Below are 19,297 nucleotides of genomic sequence, written 5' to 3' on the forward strand. Positions count from 1 at the left end.
TCATACCCACTGGATGGCACCATGTATTTTCGCTTGACTCTCTTTGCTGTCGGTGGAATAGAAGCTGGCGATTGCCACAATGTATCTGCCTTGGCTTGGATAGTTTTGTTAAACGGCAGAGCCACTCTGGTGGGCGCGTCCGCCGCCAGGATGGTGCAGACAGGATCCTCAACCTCTGGGACCTCCTCTACCTGCAGGTTGATGTTGAGGGCAATTCGCCTGAGGAGGTCCTGATGTGCAGCAAGGTCAACCGGGGGTGGGCTCGAAGACGATGAGCCAGCTACTGCCTCATCCAGTGAAGAAAAGGACGAGACACCGGGGGCGAGGGCATCCTGCATCTACTCCTCAAGCTGCGGCTCCTGCTCCAGTTGCACCTGTGAGGTGGCTGCAGGAGGTAACTGGGTGTCCGTGCCAGCTGGCGAAGGACGGCTAATTGTGGCCTCAGGGGCTCGATGCTCCAAAGAGGCGGCCCGCGATGGAACCAGAGGAGCACCTTGGGCCTGATGGTACGCCCATGGTGTCCAAAAGGGCCACTGCTGATTACCCTGAGCTTCGGAATGTGCTTCCTGAAACAAGCCCTCCGGCACATCCACCTCCTGGTCCTGGGAGTAGTAACTTCCCGCCTGGGACGAAGCCGACGGATGTCTGGAAGACCATGGTGGAGCAGATAGGCCTTGGGCTGACGTCCCCACCGATCTGGTGCTCCTCCGCACCGGGGAGCGGTGCCGCGAAGAACTCCGGTGCCGAGAACGAGACCGGAACCTACGACCGGCCCAGTGCCGGGAGGTCGACCTGGACCTGGAGTATCGGCGTCAGGAGTGGCTTCTGGTGGAGTGGTGCCGTGACCTCGAGCGGTGCCGTGAGTAATATGACGGCGACCGGGATCGAGAACGGTGCCGCAAGTCTGACCGGCGCCGTGCCGAGGAGTGGTGCCGGGACTGCGAGCGGCGTGAAGAGCGAGAACGGTGCCGGGACCTGGAACGCCAGCGGGACCGCGAACGGGAGCGGTGCCGGTCGGGAGCGCTGGCGGAAGCAGGATGGATCAGGGCTGGCTTCCCAATCGATTGGATGACCCGCACCGATGGTGCCGGGGGTGGTGGCGGTGCCGCATCCGACAGCGCGATCAGGTCCTTCGCTACCTCACAGACCTCTGGCGTGGATGGCACAATCAACTCGACCACGGCGGGTGCCGGGGAGACAGGAGCCGGACTCGACGGGCCTTGGCGAACCATAGTCGACGGCAACGGCTTAGCAGGCACCACGGTGGCTGCAGGCACCGGGCGGTGCGACGGAGCCGTGCCCTCATGCCGCATCTCGGGCGGTGCCGGAGTGGCAGGGGTCTTAGCTTTCTTCGCTCGAGGAGAGAGCGAGCGCCTCTGGCTTGACTTAGGAGCCGGTGACGTCCGGTGCCGGGACAGAGTGGACGCACCGGTGCGGCCTGGTGCCGAAGAGGAACTCCTCGAGTCCGATGGAGGTGCACTCGGTGCTGAGGACAGAGGGGTAAGAGCCGCCTCCATGAGGAGCTGTTTAAGTCTAATGTCCCTCTCCTTTTTGGTGCGAGGCTTAAAAGACTTACAAATTGAGAACTTAGCCAATAAGTGCGACTCCCCGAGGCACTTCAAACAGGAGTCGTGCGGATCTCCTGTAGGCATCGGGCGATGGCAAGCCGAGCACGGCTTGAATCCCGGGGAGCCGGGCATGAGCTCCGGTCCCGGTGCGGGGAGGGCCTAAGCCCCGAACCCGCTAAACTTACTGAAATCTAACTTAACAACTAAGAATTAACTATACTATCTAAGTTTAAACTAATTTGAGAACTATATACACAAGAACTATGAGAATGCTAGGGAGGTGGAGGTCAGCTAAGCTGCACTCCACTGTTCCAACGACCGACACGGGCGGTAAGAAGGAACTGAGGAGTGGGTGGGTCGGCTGGGGTATATATCCGGGGCCATGGTGGCGCCACTCCAGGGGGCGCCCAGCTGACCCACTGAGTTGCTAGGGTAAAAGTCTTCCAACGAACGTGCACGCGGCACGCGCACACCTACATGGAATGGATATGAGCAATCACTCGAAGAAGAACCTTGTTTATAAACACCCTAAGAGTGTTTATACAAATTCAAAAAAGAGCTGCATTTTAAACTTTATCTTGGTTTAACGTTCTATGCCAATTTCTTTTATTTTATGTTTTGAAAAATGGATGAAAGCTTGTTTATTGTGACTGATGTTTTGTATAAAAATATTTGATAGGACTTTTAATTGTAAAGACTGCAACTGGAAAACACAAGAAGGACTTCAAAGAGAAGCAACATTGAAGTCCTTATCAAAGCATAAAATGTATGGGTAAAGTAGGCCTATACCAACTCACTCCTCCCCTTTTCTCTTTTCAAATAAAACCCTCTGTTTGTGTCCTTACAACGCCAGGAAAAAGATGTGTAGTTTGAAATATTTTAAACTTTTAGGTTATTTCTTAAATGTTGAAATGGAAAGCACCTTTGTGAAATACATACTTACAAATATGTTAGATAAATACAGAGCTCCTAATATTATTGCTATCTACATGGTAAAATGCTTTACCTATCAACATGGAATCAAATGATCTTGCTAAACTAATTACAAATGTAAGAAGACATTTAAGTATAGAATATTTGTATTAATGGGAAATTAATTAATTACTGGTAGAACTCAAGCAACTCACTCACCTCACTCAGGAAGACAAAAAAATAATTCCTTCAAAATTATTATAATGAATCAGCAACTACATTGAAAACTATTTAAGTTAAAGACTTTCTCAGAGTTATTTTAAAAGACTGTTCATATAAAAACTTGTATATAAAAGAAAAAGTGTAATTGGAAGAAGAAAGACAACAAAAATATGCATATTCATCAAACAGACTGCATATTCAGAAACTGAACATGTCACCTTAGCCAACTGCATGGAGGCAATGAAAAAGTGACAGCAACCAATTTGAATCTAAAAAAGTCTGAAAGAGGTGTGTTCTTCTATAATGTCATAAAAATAGGAAGAAAAAAAAAACCTCTAAAGAGAACATCTCTCAAACCCACCCACAGGCCCGCTGCTACCCAGCTTAAACAGCAAGCAATCATCAATGCATCATGCCCATCTCTACAACAAAAATAGAGAAGGATTCACAAAGAAACCAACCCAAGGAAACCTCCCCAATATTTCAACACTGATTGAAAGATAAATTTAAATATGAATGTGCCAAAGGATTAGATTTAAAATTCTTAAAGATTTTATTGAGATATGAAAATATTATTGCAACTTAAAATACTGACAGTTTCTCCAGTTAATCACCAAAGGCTAGATTCCCAAAGAAACTTAAGCACAAGGACACTTATTGTTTAGGTGCCTAGAAAATCACTTGGTTTCACAAATCCTGAATTTGGCACCTACCCTCCCTATACATGGAATGGAGGGAGACAGGGCCCTAACCTAAAGCAGCCAAAGGGAGATGTCAAGCTGGCATGTGTCCTAAGCCCCAACTCTCTTTTGGAGGTAACTGCTTAAGCCCAGACTGCAGGGATGCACCTCCCTTCATTTGGGATTCTTAGTAGCAGACCCTTTCTTCATGAAATACCTATGCAATTTTAGCAAGAAGCTGGGGATTTACCCCATAAAACTTTTAATCCAGTGGTAAAGATATTCACCTGACCTGTGGGAAACATTCAGTTCAAGTACCCCCTCCATATGAGGGGAAGAATGGATTTGAACTGGGATGTGCTACTTCTCAGGTGAGTGCCCTTGCCACTGGGCTATAGCACAGTCTGATGTGGGGCTCCTTCAATCTCTCCTGGTACATGAATCACTCTGGGGCTTAGGCATCCAGATGCCTAGTATGGGGTGGCAGTGTGCATGCTCACAAGCAGAAACATAGATGTTTAGGAAACTTTTACTACAAAAATGTAGGTGATGAGCAAGTTTAGGTGTCTACAGTGTTCAGGGGCAGATGAGCTGGGGCTTTGTGAACCCCAGTGGGGCCTAAAATGGGAGCTAGGCACATTAGTCCTTTTGTGAATCTGTCCCCACATGGTTAGACCACATGTTGCTGGAGAGGACACAGGGCTCAATGGTGGTAAGCAGAGAAATAGTGGGATTTAATGGATTTAAGATTCTCAGTATCTGTAATTGGCCTGTTTTAAGGCAGATCCTACATGGCTCCCTCTAAGTAACTGATTTAAATTTAGTTAAGATAACGTACTTTGTCCAATTATAAACTGGCTGGTTATTAAAAATAAGACAGGTTCCACCTGGCCAGAAGTAAAGTTCTTTTGCCCACTGTCTTAGTTATCTAAGGATAGACTGACTGGCATCACAATAATTTTGAGAAATAAGACCTTGTTCTTAACTTACCAAGAGCAAAGTGCCCTACCAAAAGTGGGGTTCACACTCAGAAGTGTAGTCTCTGCTTAAAACTCTCCACAGAGAGGCATACAGAAAAGACTGTAACAGAAGTAACTAGTCCCAAAGCTGAGCCATTCTTTTTAGGTGACAAATCTGAGGAACTGTCCCAGACTGAAGTGTCATTAGAGAAGGCTTTGGAACAAATTGATAAATTAAACAATAATAAGTCACTAGGAACAGATGTTACTCACCAAGAGTTTTGAAAGAACTCAAATATGAAATTGCAGAACTACTAACTATAGTATGTAATCTATTATTTAAATCAGCTTCTGTACCAGATGACTGGAGGATAGCTAATGTGATGCCAATTTTTAAATAATGGCTCCAGAGGTGATCCCGGCAATTACAGCCTAACTTCAGTACCAGGCAAACTGGATGAAACTACAGTAAAGAACAGAATTATCAGATGAACACAATTTGTTGGGGAGGAGTTGACATGGCTTTTGTAAAAGGAAATAATACCTTACCAATCTACTAGAATTCTATGAGAGGGTCAACAAGCATGTGGATGAGGGGACCCGGTGATATAGTGTACATAGATTTTCAGAAAGCCTTTGACAAGGTCCTTCACCAAAGGCTCTTAGGCAATGTAAGCTGTCATGGGAAAAGAGGGATGGTCCTCTCGTGGATCAGTGACTGGTTAAAAGATAGAAAAGAAGGGGTAGGAATAAACAGTTTTCAGAAAGGAGAGAAGTAAATAATGGTGCCCCCCAGGGGTCTACACTGGGACCAGTACTGTTTAACATATTCACACATTGTCTTGAAAAAGAGGGAAGGTGGAGTGGTAAAATTTGCAGACAATACAAAACTACTCAAGATAGTTAAGTCCAATGCAGACTGCACAGAGTTACAAACTCTTTGGGATCTCACAAAACTGGACAACAAAATGACGGATGAAATTCAGTCTTGATAAATGCAAAGTAATGCAAATGAGAAAATATTATCCCAACTATATATATAAAATGATGGGGTCTAAATTAGCTGTTACCACTCAAGAATGAGATCATTGAGTCATTATGGATAGTTCTCTGAAAACATCTGCTCAATATGCAGGAGCAGTCAAAAAAGCTAACAATGTTAGGAACCACTAGGAAAGGGATAGACAATAAGACAGTAAATATCATAATGCCACTATATAAATTCATAGTACACCCACATCTTGATTACTGTGTGCAAATATGAATGCCCCATCTCAAGAATATTGGAATTGGTACAAGTACAGAGAAGGGTAACTAAAATTATTAGGGGTATGGAACGGCTTCTGTATGAGGAGGGATTAAAAAGACTAGGACTTTTCAGCTTGAAAAGGAGAAGAATAAGGGGGGGGATATGATAGAGGTCTATAAAATCTTGACTGGTGTAGATAAAGTGAATAAGGAGATGTTACTTGCACAAGAATGAGGGATCACTCAGGCAGCAAGTATAAAACAAACAAAAGGAAGTACTTCCTCACCCAACACATAGTCAACCTGTGTAACTCATTGCCAGGGGATGTTCTGAAGGCCAAGACTATAACAGGGTTCAAAAAAGCACTAGAGAACTTAATGGAGGATAGGTCCATCAATGGCTAGTAGCCAGGATGGGTAGGGATGTACCACCAAATCAATGTATTGCTGTTGCAGCCATTACTTATTAAGAGTGACCCAGAGAGGAAAATAATAAATTTTTAAGCTTTTCTTCGCAGGTTTCTGACATTAAAAATTCAAGTATCACTTAGTGCCTTTTAAGAAAAACAGAGTATGGATAACTGGAGAACTAATAGGCTTACAACATCACTATTACCATTTTTTTTCATTCCAGGTCATGTTAAGATTTTTAATTTAAACTGCAACATTCAGTCCTTACCTTGCTTTTGTTTTAAATAGCCATATAACACATTTTGAAATGGTGCAAGTTCAAATAAAAATGTAAATAGCAGAAACATACCACCGAGGTTACCTGGGCAACTTGAGGAATACTCAGTTTTTAATACAATCATTAAAAGGCACCATCCATCATAAAAAAATAGAAAGGAGTTAACTATTTTATTTTCTACAATTTCCACAGAAAAATAATTTAAGAAGGAAGGAATATAACTGTTAGGAACCTTAATCTCAATTGCCTACTGCTAAATGTCTTTATATACTATGGCTATAAATACGCAACCTTGTGAAAATCTCCTGTCTTGACATTTTATCACAGATTTAACAGAACAGAGTATGATTATAGCAGAATGGCAGCTCTGCTGTGGTTTAAAGTTAAGATCAGATTTCTGTTTAAAGTTCGACTATTCTAAGTGCTCTAAGATCTGTAATGTTACTTGAATTGCCTTGAAATTTGGTGTGCTTCATGGGAGTAGAGGGGAGGGGTTCCTGAGATGCAGTTCCCCCACCCCAGCTTTTCTTAATCTATTCTGGTAATGCTTTTTTGCACAGAGGGAGAGATCAAACCAGGCAGGGCCGTCCTTAGGCATAGGCAGAATAGGCAGCCGGACAGATGGGAAGCAGTGGAGCATGTAAGAGCTGGCTGCTGGGTCCTAGAGAGAGCCAAATGCAGCACAGGCGGAGGGAGGGGATTGGCTGCTGGGGTCTCTGGGAAGGGGAGGTGGTAGGGGTTGGGGAAGGAGCTCACCTGTGCGTGTGACTCTTCCCCTCCCCCCGGCTGAGGTGAGGTGAGGCAGGCTCTGTGGCTCTGGAACCAGTATCCTTTGTTGTCCCCCATAACATCCATTCTTCTCCCCCCCTTCCCCATGGAGCACCCCCTCCTTTCTCCCTCCTCCCCAGGAGCATCCCTCCCTCAGGGCTGGGTTGGGTGAGGTGCTGGGGGCTAGGTGGGGGGAGGAGGCTGGCTGCCTGCCTGCTGAGGAATGAAAGTGAAAGTAACTCACTTCCTCGGCCAGGATTGGAATGTCACACAGGGCTGGGCTGGGGTTAGCCAGATGTGTGAAAAATCAGGACAGGGGGTTGGGGTATTTTCCTATCTGTCCAGACGCCGCGGGATCGAACTCTGCGGTTCCCCCGTCAACTCCGCCACCGCCGTTTGCGGTGGTGGAGTTCCGGAGTCGACGGGAGCGCGTTCGGAGTTCGAACTATCGCGTCTAGATTAGACGCGATAGTTCGAACTCCGAGAAGTCGAACTCTCCGCGTCGACCCGGCGGGTAAGTATGGACCTACCCTTGTTCCCTTTAGCTGCCTCACCCTCCTTCCCTGTAGTTGTAGTATGAGATGTGGTTTTTTCCTGTCCTTTTTCCATGTGGGGGAGGGGAGAGATGGTTCAGAAGTGTGAGCACTTATTTAAACTGTTACGGATCTTAATGAGAATGAGTCAAACCCATCTTGGTCAGCAAGTTGGCAAGAATTGAAATGGCAACTACTATGGTGCCCCTTTTTATAGCCCCACCCTCAGAACATGCTGGAGTTCTCAGGGGAGGAGTTAGAGAGGGATGCATGATTTGCTCTAACAAGCACTACTAGTAGAAGGGCTGCACTGTTCATTAGCACCAATCACTCATGTTCAAAAAGCGGGAACATTCAGAAGACACTTAAAGAAGAAATAGAAGTGCCATCATATAGAACCGTACTGACTGTCTCCAGAAGGCTCATCAGAAAAAAGTAACCTCTAGATCCACAGCACAGACTTATACCACTTGAGCTAAAGGAGTAACTAGTATAGAGGTGGGCAAACTACGACCCGTGGGCCACATCTGGCCCACGGGACCCTCCTGCCCAGCCCCTGAGCTCCTGGCCCAGGAGGCTCTCCCCCAGCCCCTCCCCCGCTGTTCTACCTCCCTCACAGGCTCAGTGCGCTGTGCTGCCGGCGCAATGCTCTGGGCAGTGCAGCTGCAGAGCCGTGGCCTGACTCTGTGCTGCACAGTGGCGTGGCTGGCTCCAGCCACAGCCACGCCGCCAGCCACCAGTGCTCCAGGCAGCACGGTAAGGGGGTAGGGAGCAGGGGGGGTTGGATAGAGGGCAGGGGAGTTCGGGCTGGTGGTCGGGAGTGGGGTGGTCAGAGGGCAGGGTACGGGGGGAGTTGAATGGGTGCAGGGGTTCTGGGGGTCAGTCAGGAAGGAGGGAGGGTTGGATGGGGCAGCAGGGGTGGAGGTTCCAGGGGCAGTCAGGGGACAGGGAGTGGGTGGATGGGGCAGAGATCCTGGGGGGGCCCATCAGGGAATGGGGGGATTGGATGGGGCAGGAGTCCCAAGCTGTCAGGGGGCAAGAAGCGGGGGGGGGGGAAGATGGGGGCCAGGCCACACCTGGCTGTTTGGGGAGGCACAGCCTCCCCTAACCGGCCCTCCATACAATTTCCAAAACCCGAAGCGGCCCTTGGGCCAAAAAGTTTGCCTGCCCCTGAACTAGTAGCAGTAATATGCTATTATCCTCTATGTAGACAAGCCACTAGAGAGGGTGGTGAAGTAAGTGTCCCTTAGTGTGAGAGGTACATCAGCCAACTGGTAGCACAGTGAAATAAGTGTTAACCATTTTCAGAGTCTCTGATGAAACGTGCTGACCTTTGGTGAAGCCAGCCACAAATAGATGCGAGGATAATCTGAAAGATTTGGCCATGTCCATGCAATATTGAAGAGCTCTGGATACATTGAAGGTTTGGAATGGGGCTTTAGGAAGAACACAAATAAGTTGCTTGGCTGGTTTAAGTGGAATTCAAAAACCATCTTGAGGGTGAATTTTGCATGACGCCTCAGTACCACTTTGTCCCTATGGAACAAGGTATAAAGGAGTTCCAGCATGAGTGCCTGAAGCTCATTCACTTCTCTGGCCAAGGTGATCACCACCAGAAAGATCACTTGAAAATAAGATGGTGAACAAAGCACTCTGGGAAGAGCATGGATGGGTGGAGCTCCATAAGCTTCAAAAGGACAATGTTGAGATCCATCCTGAAGTAGTTTCCATAACCAATGAGTAAGAATGCATTAAGTCTTTAAGGAATTCAGATACCATTAGATGAGAAAAGACCAAGAGTGGCTATATCAATGGATGATATGGCTTCTAGATGGACTCTGAACTAAATGAAAGCCCAATATACTTTAACTGCAGCAAATGGTCCAGAATCACCAGTACTGGAACCTGCCCCAGCTCTAGGATGTGTTGGGCCACCCATATCAAGAACCTTTTCCATTTGGAGGAGTTTTCCTCATGGGAAGCTTGTTGCTCTGTGCTAAGATTTCCTTGATGTGTGAGTGGCCATCCCTTTCCAGGGCACTCAGCCAGTCAACATCCTAGCCATCATTTTCAGCAACTTTGGGTCTGGATGGAATGCTTTATCTTGATTTTGTGACACCAGGTCTGGGAGCCTGATCAGGGCTTGTGTGGACAACAGGTTGCTCAGTCAGTAGGGAGCTGTGAAATGAATTTATCATGGTCTCATCTGGCCTCGGCAATGATCCTGGGGATTAGCAGAATCCATGAGGAAGTGTAAAGGGGGCCCTGATTCCCCTACCAAAGGAAAATGTCTGGCACAGATCCTGTGGCTCCTGTCTCCTCTGGAATAGAAGCTTGGGCACTCAGCACTGTGCTTGGTGGCAAACAGGTCTATCATTTCCATTGATGGAATAGTGACCTGGTGATGGATTTCAGCAGTAACCACTCTGATTCTTGACAGATTGTCTGCTTAGGAAATCTATCAAGATGTTCTTGGCTCCCAGAAGGTGGAGAGCTATCTGGCTTATGCCATGCAGCTAGCAACTGCTCCATAGTTTGATTGTCTCTCTGAAGAGGGAGAAAAAGATGGCACTTCCTTGCTTAGATGGCATATTGCTGAGGTACTGTTTGTTTGTATCTACTCTACAGAATGTTATAAGAACAGAAAGAATGCCCTGCATGTGAGCCTGAAGACTCTGAGCTCCAAGACTTTAATGTGAAGTTTCATGTCCTCTGGGATCCATGTTCAGGGTTTGTTTTTGGTTTTTTTGGTTCGGCCAGGCAGCACTGGGGGGAGGCGGGGCTTGGGAGGCATGGCGCCATGCTGTGGGGGCGGGGACTTGGGCAGTGCGGCACTCGGCGGGGGCAGGCTTCAGCAGCATGGCGCTCGGGGGCGCGGGGACTTGGGCAGCGCAGTGTGGTGCTCGGGAGGGGCGGGGACTTGGGCAGCGCAGTGCGGTGCTCGGGAGGGGCGGGGGACTTGGGCAACGTGATGCTCGGAGGGGGCAGGGGACTTGGGTGGCGTGACGCTCAGGGGCGGGGGCAACGCTCAGGAAGGCAGGGGATTTGGGCGGCGTGACGCTCGGGGGGGGCGGGGGACTTGGGCGGCGTGACGCTCGGGGGGGGGCGGGGGACTTGGGTGGCGTGACACCCAAGTCCCCCGCCCCCCCACAAGCATCGCACAGCTTGGAGGGGCCGGGGGACTTGGGCGGCGCAACGCTCGGGGGCGACGCAACGCTTGCGGGGGCGGGGGACTTGGGCGGCGTGACACTCGGGGGGGGCGGCGCGACGCTCGGGGGGGCGGAGCAGCACTCTGTTTTCGCTTGGGGCGGCAAAAATGTTAGAGCCGGCCCTGCCTGGCAATGAGTTCTACAGGCTGACTGTGCATTGTGTGAAGTAGTAATTCCTTCTGTTTGTTTTAATGCTGCTGCCTATTAATTTCCTTGGGTGACCCCTGGGTGTTATGTGAAGGAAAAAATAACACTTCCTTATTCACTTTCTCCACAACATTCATGATTTTATAGACCTTTGTCATATCCCCCCTCAGTCATCTTTTTTCCAAGATGAATAGTCTGGGTCTTTTTAATCTCTCCTCGTATGGAAGACATTCCATACCCCCTTAATAATTTGTTACCCTTCTCTGCACCTTTCCAATTCTAATATACCTTTTTGAGATGCGGTGACCAGAACTGCACACAGTATTCATGGTATGGGCATACCATAAATTTATATAGTAACATTGTGATATGTACTGTCTTCTTTTCTAGCTCTTTCCTAATTGTTCCTCACATTGTTAGCTTTTTTGACTGCCATTGCACATTGAGGGGCTGTTTTCAGAGAACTATCCACAATGACTCCAAGATTTCTTTCTTTAGTGTAACAGCTAATTGAGACCCCCATCATGTTGTATATATAGTTAGGATTATGTTTTCCACTGTGCATTACTTTGAATTTATCAACACTGAATTTCTATTACTATTTTGTTTCCCAGTCATCCAGTTTTGAGACACCCCTTGGTAATTCCCCGCAGTCTGCTTTGGACTTACAAAATTAGTCAAGATCGTTATCATCTGCAAACTTTGTCACTGTTTACCTCTTTTTCCAGATAATTTATGAATATGTTGAATAGCACTAGTCTCAGAACTGGTCCATTGGAAACCCCCTTATTTAGCTCTTTCCACTGTGAAAACTGACTATTTGTTCCTACCCTTTGTTTCCTATCTTTTAACCACTTCCTGATCCATGAGAGAACCTTTCCTCTTATCCCATGACTGCTTACATTGTTTAACAGCCTTTGGTGAGGGACCTTGTTGCTCTGTGAAAGTCCAAGTATACTATACACACTAGATCACCTTTGTCCACATGTATGTTGAACTCTTAAAGAATTCTAATAGATTTAGGAGGCATAATTTCCCTTTACAAAAGCCAGGTACTGAAGTTGGGCTTAGTGACCTGGAATTGCCGAGACCGCCTCTGGAGCCTTTTTATAAAAAAAAAATTGGCATTATGTTAGCGATCTTTCAGTCATCTGGAACAGAGGCAAATTTTAGTGATAGTTTATATACCACAGTTAGTAGTTCTGCAATTTCATATCTGAGTTCCTTCAGAAATCTTCAATCAGTACAATGTGGTCCTGGTGAATTATTACTGTTTAATTTAGTTCCAAAACCTCCTGTACTGACTCCTCAATTTTGGACAGTTCCTCAGGTTTGTCACCTAAAAAGAATGGCTCAGGGTGGGAATCTCCCATCTTCTGCATTGGAAACCGATGCAAAGAATTCATTTAGCTTCTCTGCAATGGTCTTGTCTTCCTGAATGCTGAGCTTTTAACACAATGAGAATATGGAATATTTTTTTAAAGGTGGTGAGCTATGTTCTCTCTCTTTAAATTTTTAAACTTTTAAATAACTGTAATAGCCAGTGAGTACATTTTTGCTTAAAACTATATACTAAAATACACTTTAATTAAAATTTGGTGAATTAGAGAAGCGTGATAAGAACACAAAGAAAGAATGCTACAATTCAACAGCTGTTATAGGAATTATCTTCTGCCTTTACTATTTCCTCTGAGACATAAATCCAAGACTACACACCAAAAGGAATGTTTTTTTTAAAGAAAATCATTAAAATAATTATTAAAGCATTTGTTAAACTTTAACACAATACCTTGAAAGGACTGGATAAATGGAATAGCTAATATGGACTGAAGTAATTCCAGTGCAAAAGATTAATCAGATCCATCCAAGTATTTCTATATTTTTTCAAATTGTGATCAATTAAGCAATTTTTAAAACTATACATAAAATTGAAAAATTTAGAAATTCTTGCATTCCTTTTCAGTATTTCATAAGCTATTTGAAGCATGACACTATCAATGTTTTAATTTTAAACTGAAAATTAGGTATACTTACACTTCTAAGGTCTCTCATAAAACTTCCAACATATTCATTAGCAGACAGGCTTTAAAGGCATCAACATTATAGTGTTACTAATTGGCATCCGATTATCTCTCATTACTTGCTTTGGAAAGGCTGAGGTTTATTAGCATCTTGATGCTGATGGAAATACAATACCTGATAGCACATATTGTAGCTCTCTACAAATACTGAAATACTGTTAAGTGTCCCATAGCTTTGAACTCTAAATTGCTAAGAAATCTACATACTGAAAGCAACTGCATATTATCTGAGCTTGACTGGCATATCTGAAAACCCCATGACAGAGTCTGCAATTTGAAGCAGATTCAAGAAAGTTAGGTACATTATGGAGAGTTGTAATGTGAGTATGAGGTGGATTTTCTGAAGAGGAAAAAACCCTTTTATATCAAATTTAAAACCCTGAATTAATTTGACACATTTTCAGACCACAGTTTTGGCCTTATAGACACTATGATTTTTGGAATCTAGCACCCTCAATGGATGGTGTTCCACAAATAGCAACATTGGACTCTGTAGTCTAGACAAAGATCAGTTTGAGGTTTGTTTGATTGGTTGGTTGGTTTTACCACACAGTCATCTCACCAGGCTCAGAACAGAGTAAGATGATTTATGACAATAATTCCCGAACCTGACACACTCTGCAGCCTCTGCCCCTCTGGTACTGCCAAGGTTCTACATCCCAAGGACCTGACTGAGAGACGCAAGAGGCACCTCTATGGGTGCATCAAAGTTTCCAAACTGTAAAGTTACTGAAGTTCCCACTTGGTCTTATTCTTGAAGCAAGACAATAGTGGGAATTCACTGAGGTGGGTATCTATAGAAAGGCTATTTCTGTACTTAATCACCAGTTACCAGATGTAGTTTTCATAATTTATGATGATATAGACTTCTCATACACTTTAATGGAAAATGTAAGCACAAAAAAGTCATTTGCAGCTTTTTTAAAATGTTATCATAGACAGAAAACTAAGTATCTTGTAGCGGAATGAGCAGAGGGCTGGGAACAAGGAAATCCTGAGGTGTAATCCCAGCTCTGGTAGTGACTCCTTTTGAGATCCTCTGCCTCCTCACTTCGAAAGTGGGGATACCTCTCTATAGCATGCTCAATCCCTGCAATTGCATTATTATGCATAAACATAAGAAATGGAAAAAACATATGCCAACGGCTCCCTGACAATTTATGGTTATTCCAAACTATTCATATTTTTCCTTAATTTCTGTATTCTCAAGCTAAAAAATGTCAGTATGATACTATTATAGCACAGAAATAAAATTTCTCTTAAGTTTTCAGTTTGTCAGCAGGATAGGAAAGATCAGATGATGAGGAGGATATTAGTAAGCTTCCAGTGGCTCTCGGAGACTTTGAGCCAAAAGTTTGCTTTACACAAGAGTAGTCCATTAAATGCAACAGGAGTACTGCAGTACCTAAAACCTGCATATATACTATAGATGCAATTTAGCCTCTTATATATTATTGTGGTATTTACATTTAATTACTTATTGAGCTAAAAACCTGTATGTAACTAAATGCTGTTAAATTAGAGTAGAGAGAAAATATTACTGAGTTTAAAATACACCATTAGAGATCTCGGAGACAAAAATCAGAGCTGTTCATGCAGTTTTAAGGGTCACCTATGACAGTAGTCCATCACTAAGCAAAAGTCAAATCTTGTGTAGTGAAGGTTCCTTTTGCCTATAAGACAGGCACCATGAAATGTGCGTTTTCTGAGAGTACTGTAAAATTATTACAAACTGCAGCAAATCAGAAGAGAGGTATTATAGAAAGATAGAACTACAGAATTATCTTGTGAAGAAGAAGTTAATAAAAATCAGAAAATCAAAAATTTCAGTTGTTTTTTTTTTAAAAACGTACCACAGGTATCTATGAAGACACCTAAAAATTGATTATTTTCAAAAGTACCCCAAAAAGAGATGCATAAAGTGCAATAAAACATCATTTAATATTTCATAAAAGTAAGTATTTATGTACTATTTAAGCTGTCAGCCAGTTTCACACATTGTCACCTATTATCAACTTCCATCTAACTCGTCTAACTGCTACACAAGCTCTCACGTTTCCATTGCTATTATCATCATTCATTATGAGAAAGTTGTATAATCAGTTTGTTATAAAATTGAATTGTACTGTATTGTACTTACCTAGTCCTTTAGGAGTAATGCCACTGCTATCAGCAGGATTAACTACCCAGTAGTAGTATTTCAGTGTGTGCATTAGCTGTAATACTGTTCCTACTCTGCGTATGGTGGTGTAGATAGTAGCAGTGCCAATAAATTCAGCAGACAGATAGGTATACAGTGAAAGCTGCACCTGAAGAATAAAATTTTAGCCCACAAATATAAAGTTAAATCTTATTTTCATATTAAATAGAGACATTAACAGTAAGTGAATTAAAATTATTATATAATGAGTAATTTTTTGCCCCAATGGCTCATATTTTGGCTACTTAAAGTATGATTTTTCAGATTTTGCATTTCATTTTCATTAATACAGTCTTAAGCTACCATGCATGAAAAAAATGGCAGGTTGATTACTATTGGGGATGAATAATCATTTCTATCATATTTCTCAACAAAGAAGATGAACAATTAAAAACTCAGTATACATGTTAGATGTAAAACTGCAAATTATAGGATTTTTTTGCCTTTGCAAATATTTAATACTGCATTTAAAAAAAGTAAGCTGCATTAATTATCATAGGTAAAGGAAAACTTGTATGTCACTTTATAGTACAAGAAGCAACAACACATTTACACTGTACACATACCTTTGCAGGGGTATGTATCCAAATAGCAGGATTAAAAAGGATGTGATCACACAGTTGCTTCAGTAAAGGTGCGCCATGTGACAATCCATCCAGATATTTTGCAAAAGACAAAAATTGCTCCAGAACTGCCCTGGTTATATGAACTCTAGATGACTGAACAAAGAAAAAAATCAGAAAAAATGTAAACTCTGTCTTAATACACTTCCTTCTTTTAGAGTAAGGCTGGAAGATTGCATGAAATTTGAACTGGGGCAGTATTTACTAAGCACAAGTAAAAATGCTACATTCTTATTCTTAAAGACAAGAATAAAATCAGACAAATACATATACATTCTATAACTCATACTATTGGTCTTTCTCACAGAGAAGAAAACTATTTTTGGTCCATACAGTTTCCCAGTTCAAAAGATGAATATTGTGTTCACTAATAATTCACCTCAGTAATGGTCAAGATTTAAATGCTCCTTTTTGCTTACTGATAAGGTGTCTGAATCTTATTAACTTCAACATTTGCTTTGAAACTATGCTCAAATATCTGCAGCTAAAATTATTTTTTTCCTGTTTTCTCCATTTTATTTTCCTCCATATCATAGTCAGTCTTCCACTCTTTGCAGTGTTGTGCCTTGTTAATTCCTTTTGAAGTCTTCAGCATTTCTGCAGTGCTGTGAACTACTTAAATATTTTATGGTGGAACATTTTTTTTCCAAGTCAATGGGTGTCTCAATACAACTGAGCAAGCAGGCTTTTGTTTTTAAACCTATAGTGTAGTTTGAGGTTTGATTTTTTTTCTTACTATCTTTTTATTTAAAGAAGCCTTCAGTTTCATAGCATACAGTGTAAAATCATGGATGAAGTGCTATTTTCTCACTTGACATGTAGATCCATTTTACATGTTTGTGTTTTGTTTGTTTTTTTAGTAAACAAGAGAAACCAATAGTGTTGAGCAGCAACACAATGCCATTGTAAGGGTATCATTTATTTTTAATGTTCTATGCCTATTAACTGAGAAAATATGGTATATTACTTAACAAGTAAAAGATTTTTTTTCTAATTGTCAATGCTGCAACTCAGCTTGAGATCTGAGACTTAAGATAGGTTCTTTCTTCATTTGTATTATTGTAGCACCTAGCAGTATGTCTACACAGCATTATGGAGCAAGACTCTGGAGCTCAGGCTCTGAAGACTAGGGAGTAGAGTGGGCTTCAGAGCCTGAGATGCAATTTCAAAGCTCTATCTATGCAACTATTTTTAGAGTGCTAGCACAAGCCCACTAGCCTCAGTCTATCAACCCAGACTTGGAGGCTTGCTTCAAAATGTTGTGTAAACACATCTTAGGAGGCCTAGTCATGGACCATGACTCCATTGTGCTAGACACTGTACAAACACAAGACAAAAAAATGGTCCCTGCCTAAAAGAGTTTACAATCTAGGTATAAGAGAGAGAGAGAGAGAGAGAGAGAGAGACACACACACACACACACAATGGAGTATAAAGGAAACAATCAGACAATACTGGTGATAGGCAGTGGTCACAGCACACCAGCAGCCTAACGATTGTAAATTATTTTGTAGGCATTATGGCAAATTAGAGTTTTGAATGTAGATAATCAGGTAGCTTTGTGCATGTTTATGGGGAGCTACTCCAAAGCATGAGGGGCAGCATGGGAGGAAGCATGAAGGTGTTTGAAAATTTTACAAGTGGGCTATGAGGGCTGGCGTCATGCATGGACCAGTTGGAGGCAAGAGTCAACCTCTTGATCACAAATCACGTGGTAGGCAGAATGGGAATAATGCATCACCACCAGTAAAACCATTTCGCAACTGACACATAGATAAGAGTTCATTTGATGCACAAGTCAGAAAATAATCTCTCTCCATTCACCTCTCTATTCTATTTGGTCATATGCACGTAATTGTACAAAACTCTACAATAAGAATAGTGAGGCTAGAGATGAAATAAAAAATAATTCTTCTTCTATAGCTGCAAGTTTGACAGGAGCATTTATCAGGGAAGTAAGAGAGGCGGTTACTTACCTGTAACTGGAGGTTCTTCTTCCCAGATCCACTGCAGACTACGTGGCTCTGGGAAGAAGGATAAAGGAGTTTGAGGCGCAAGTGGTGTTCTCGTCTATCCTCCCTGTGGCAGGAAAAGGCCAGGGTAGAGACCGTCGAATCGTGGAAATCAACGAATGGCTACGCAGATGGTGTCAGAGAGAAGGGTTTGGATTCTTTGACAATGGGATGGTCTTCCAAGAAGAAGGATTGCTAGGCAGAGACGGGCTCCACCTCACGAAGAGAGGGAAGAGCATCTTTGCAAGCAGGCTGGCTAACCTAGTGAGGAGGGCTTTAAACTAGGTTCACCGGGGGAAGGAGACCAAAGCCCCGAGGTAAGTGGGGAAGTGGGATACCGGGAGGAAGCACAAGCAGGAGACTGCAAGAGGGGAGGATTCCTGTCTCAGACCGAGAAAGCGGGACAATCAGCGAGTTATCTTAAGTGCCTATACACAAATGCAAGAAGCCTGGGGAACAAGCAGGGAGAACTAGAAGTCCTGGCACAGTCAGGGAATTATGATGTAATTGGCATTTTGGGTTGTATAAGTAGGGGCATTTCCAGCAGATCGAGGGATGTGATCATTCCCCTCTACTCAGCACTGGTGAGGCCTCATTTGGAGTACTGTGTCCAGTTTTGGGCCCCACACTACAAGAAGGATGTGGATAAATTGGAGAGAGTCCAGCGGAGGGCAACAAAAATGATTAGGGGGCTGGAGCACATGACTTATGAGGAGAGGCTGAGGGAACTGGGATTGTTTAGTCTGCAGAAGAGAAGAATGAGGGGGGATTTGATAGCTGCTTTCAACTACCTGAAAAGGGGTTCCAAAGAGGATGGATCTAGACTGTTCTCAGTGGTAGAAGATGACAGAACAAGGAGTAATAATCTCAAGTTGCAGAGGGGGAGGTTTAGGCTGGATATTAGGAAAAACTTTTTCACTAGTAGGGTGGTGAAGAACTGGAATGGGTTACCTAGGGAGGTAGTGGAATCTCCTTCCTTAGAGGTTTTTAAGGTCAGGCTTGACAAAGCCCTGGCTGGGATGATTTAGTTGGGTTTGGTCCTGCTTTGAGCAGGGGGTTGGACTAGATGACCTCCTGAGGTCCCTTCCAACCCTGAGATTCTATGATTCTATGATGTGTGATCCCTATTTGGATTCTAAACGTGGGTGCACATGTGCGCAATGTGCCGGCACTGGAAGGTTTCATAGCAGAGTCCATTAACCCGCATGCATCATGCATTGCCTCGTACTTCCGTCTGAGGTTATAATAGGCCATGTGGGTTGATGCCTCTCCATTGCCCTTCTTACTGCTGAATATTCCAGTGTGGAGCAGAGGAGAAGAAGGGCAGATATTGGAATCCAAATAGGGACCACACATCTTGAAGAACCTCCAGCTACAGGTAAGTAACCTCCTCTTCTCCTTCAAATGATGGTCCCTATATGGATTCCAAATGTGGGTGAATGGCAAG

The 19,297-nt window shown here is 43.7% G+C and overlaps 1 protein-coding gene across 6 annotated transcripts in view; it reads right to left on the minus strand.

The window, feature by feature from the left end:
* The window catches only part of NBEA (neurobeachin), an 842,868-nt gene that overhangs the window by 567,623 nt on the left and 255,948 nt on the right, over positions 1-19,297 (minus strand). For all 6 annotated transcript variants that reach the window (XM_045015913.1, XM_045015904.1, XM_045015899.1 and 3 more), the window contains exons 12-13: positions 15,782-15,934; positions 15,156-15,324 (exon numbers count right to left, since the gene is read on the minus strand). In XM_045015913.1, the coding sequence (XP_044871848.1) occupies positions 15,156-15,324; positions 15,782-15,934 (322 nt within the window). The remainder of the gene's footprint in view (positions 1-15,155; positions 15,325-15,781; positions 15,935-19,297) is intronic.

Source organism: Mauremys mutica, chromosome 1, assembly GCF_020497125.1.
Source record: "Mauremys mutica isolate MM-2020 ecotype Southern chromosome 1, ASM2049712v1, whole genome shotgun sequence".
Lineage (NCBI taxonomy): Eukaryota > Metazoa > Chordata > Testudines > Geoemydidae > Mauremys > Mauremys mutica.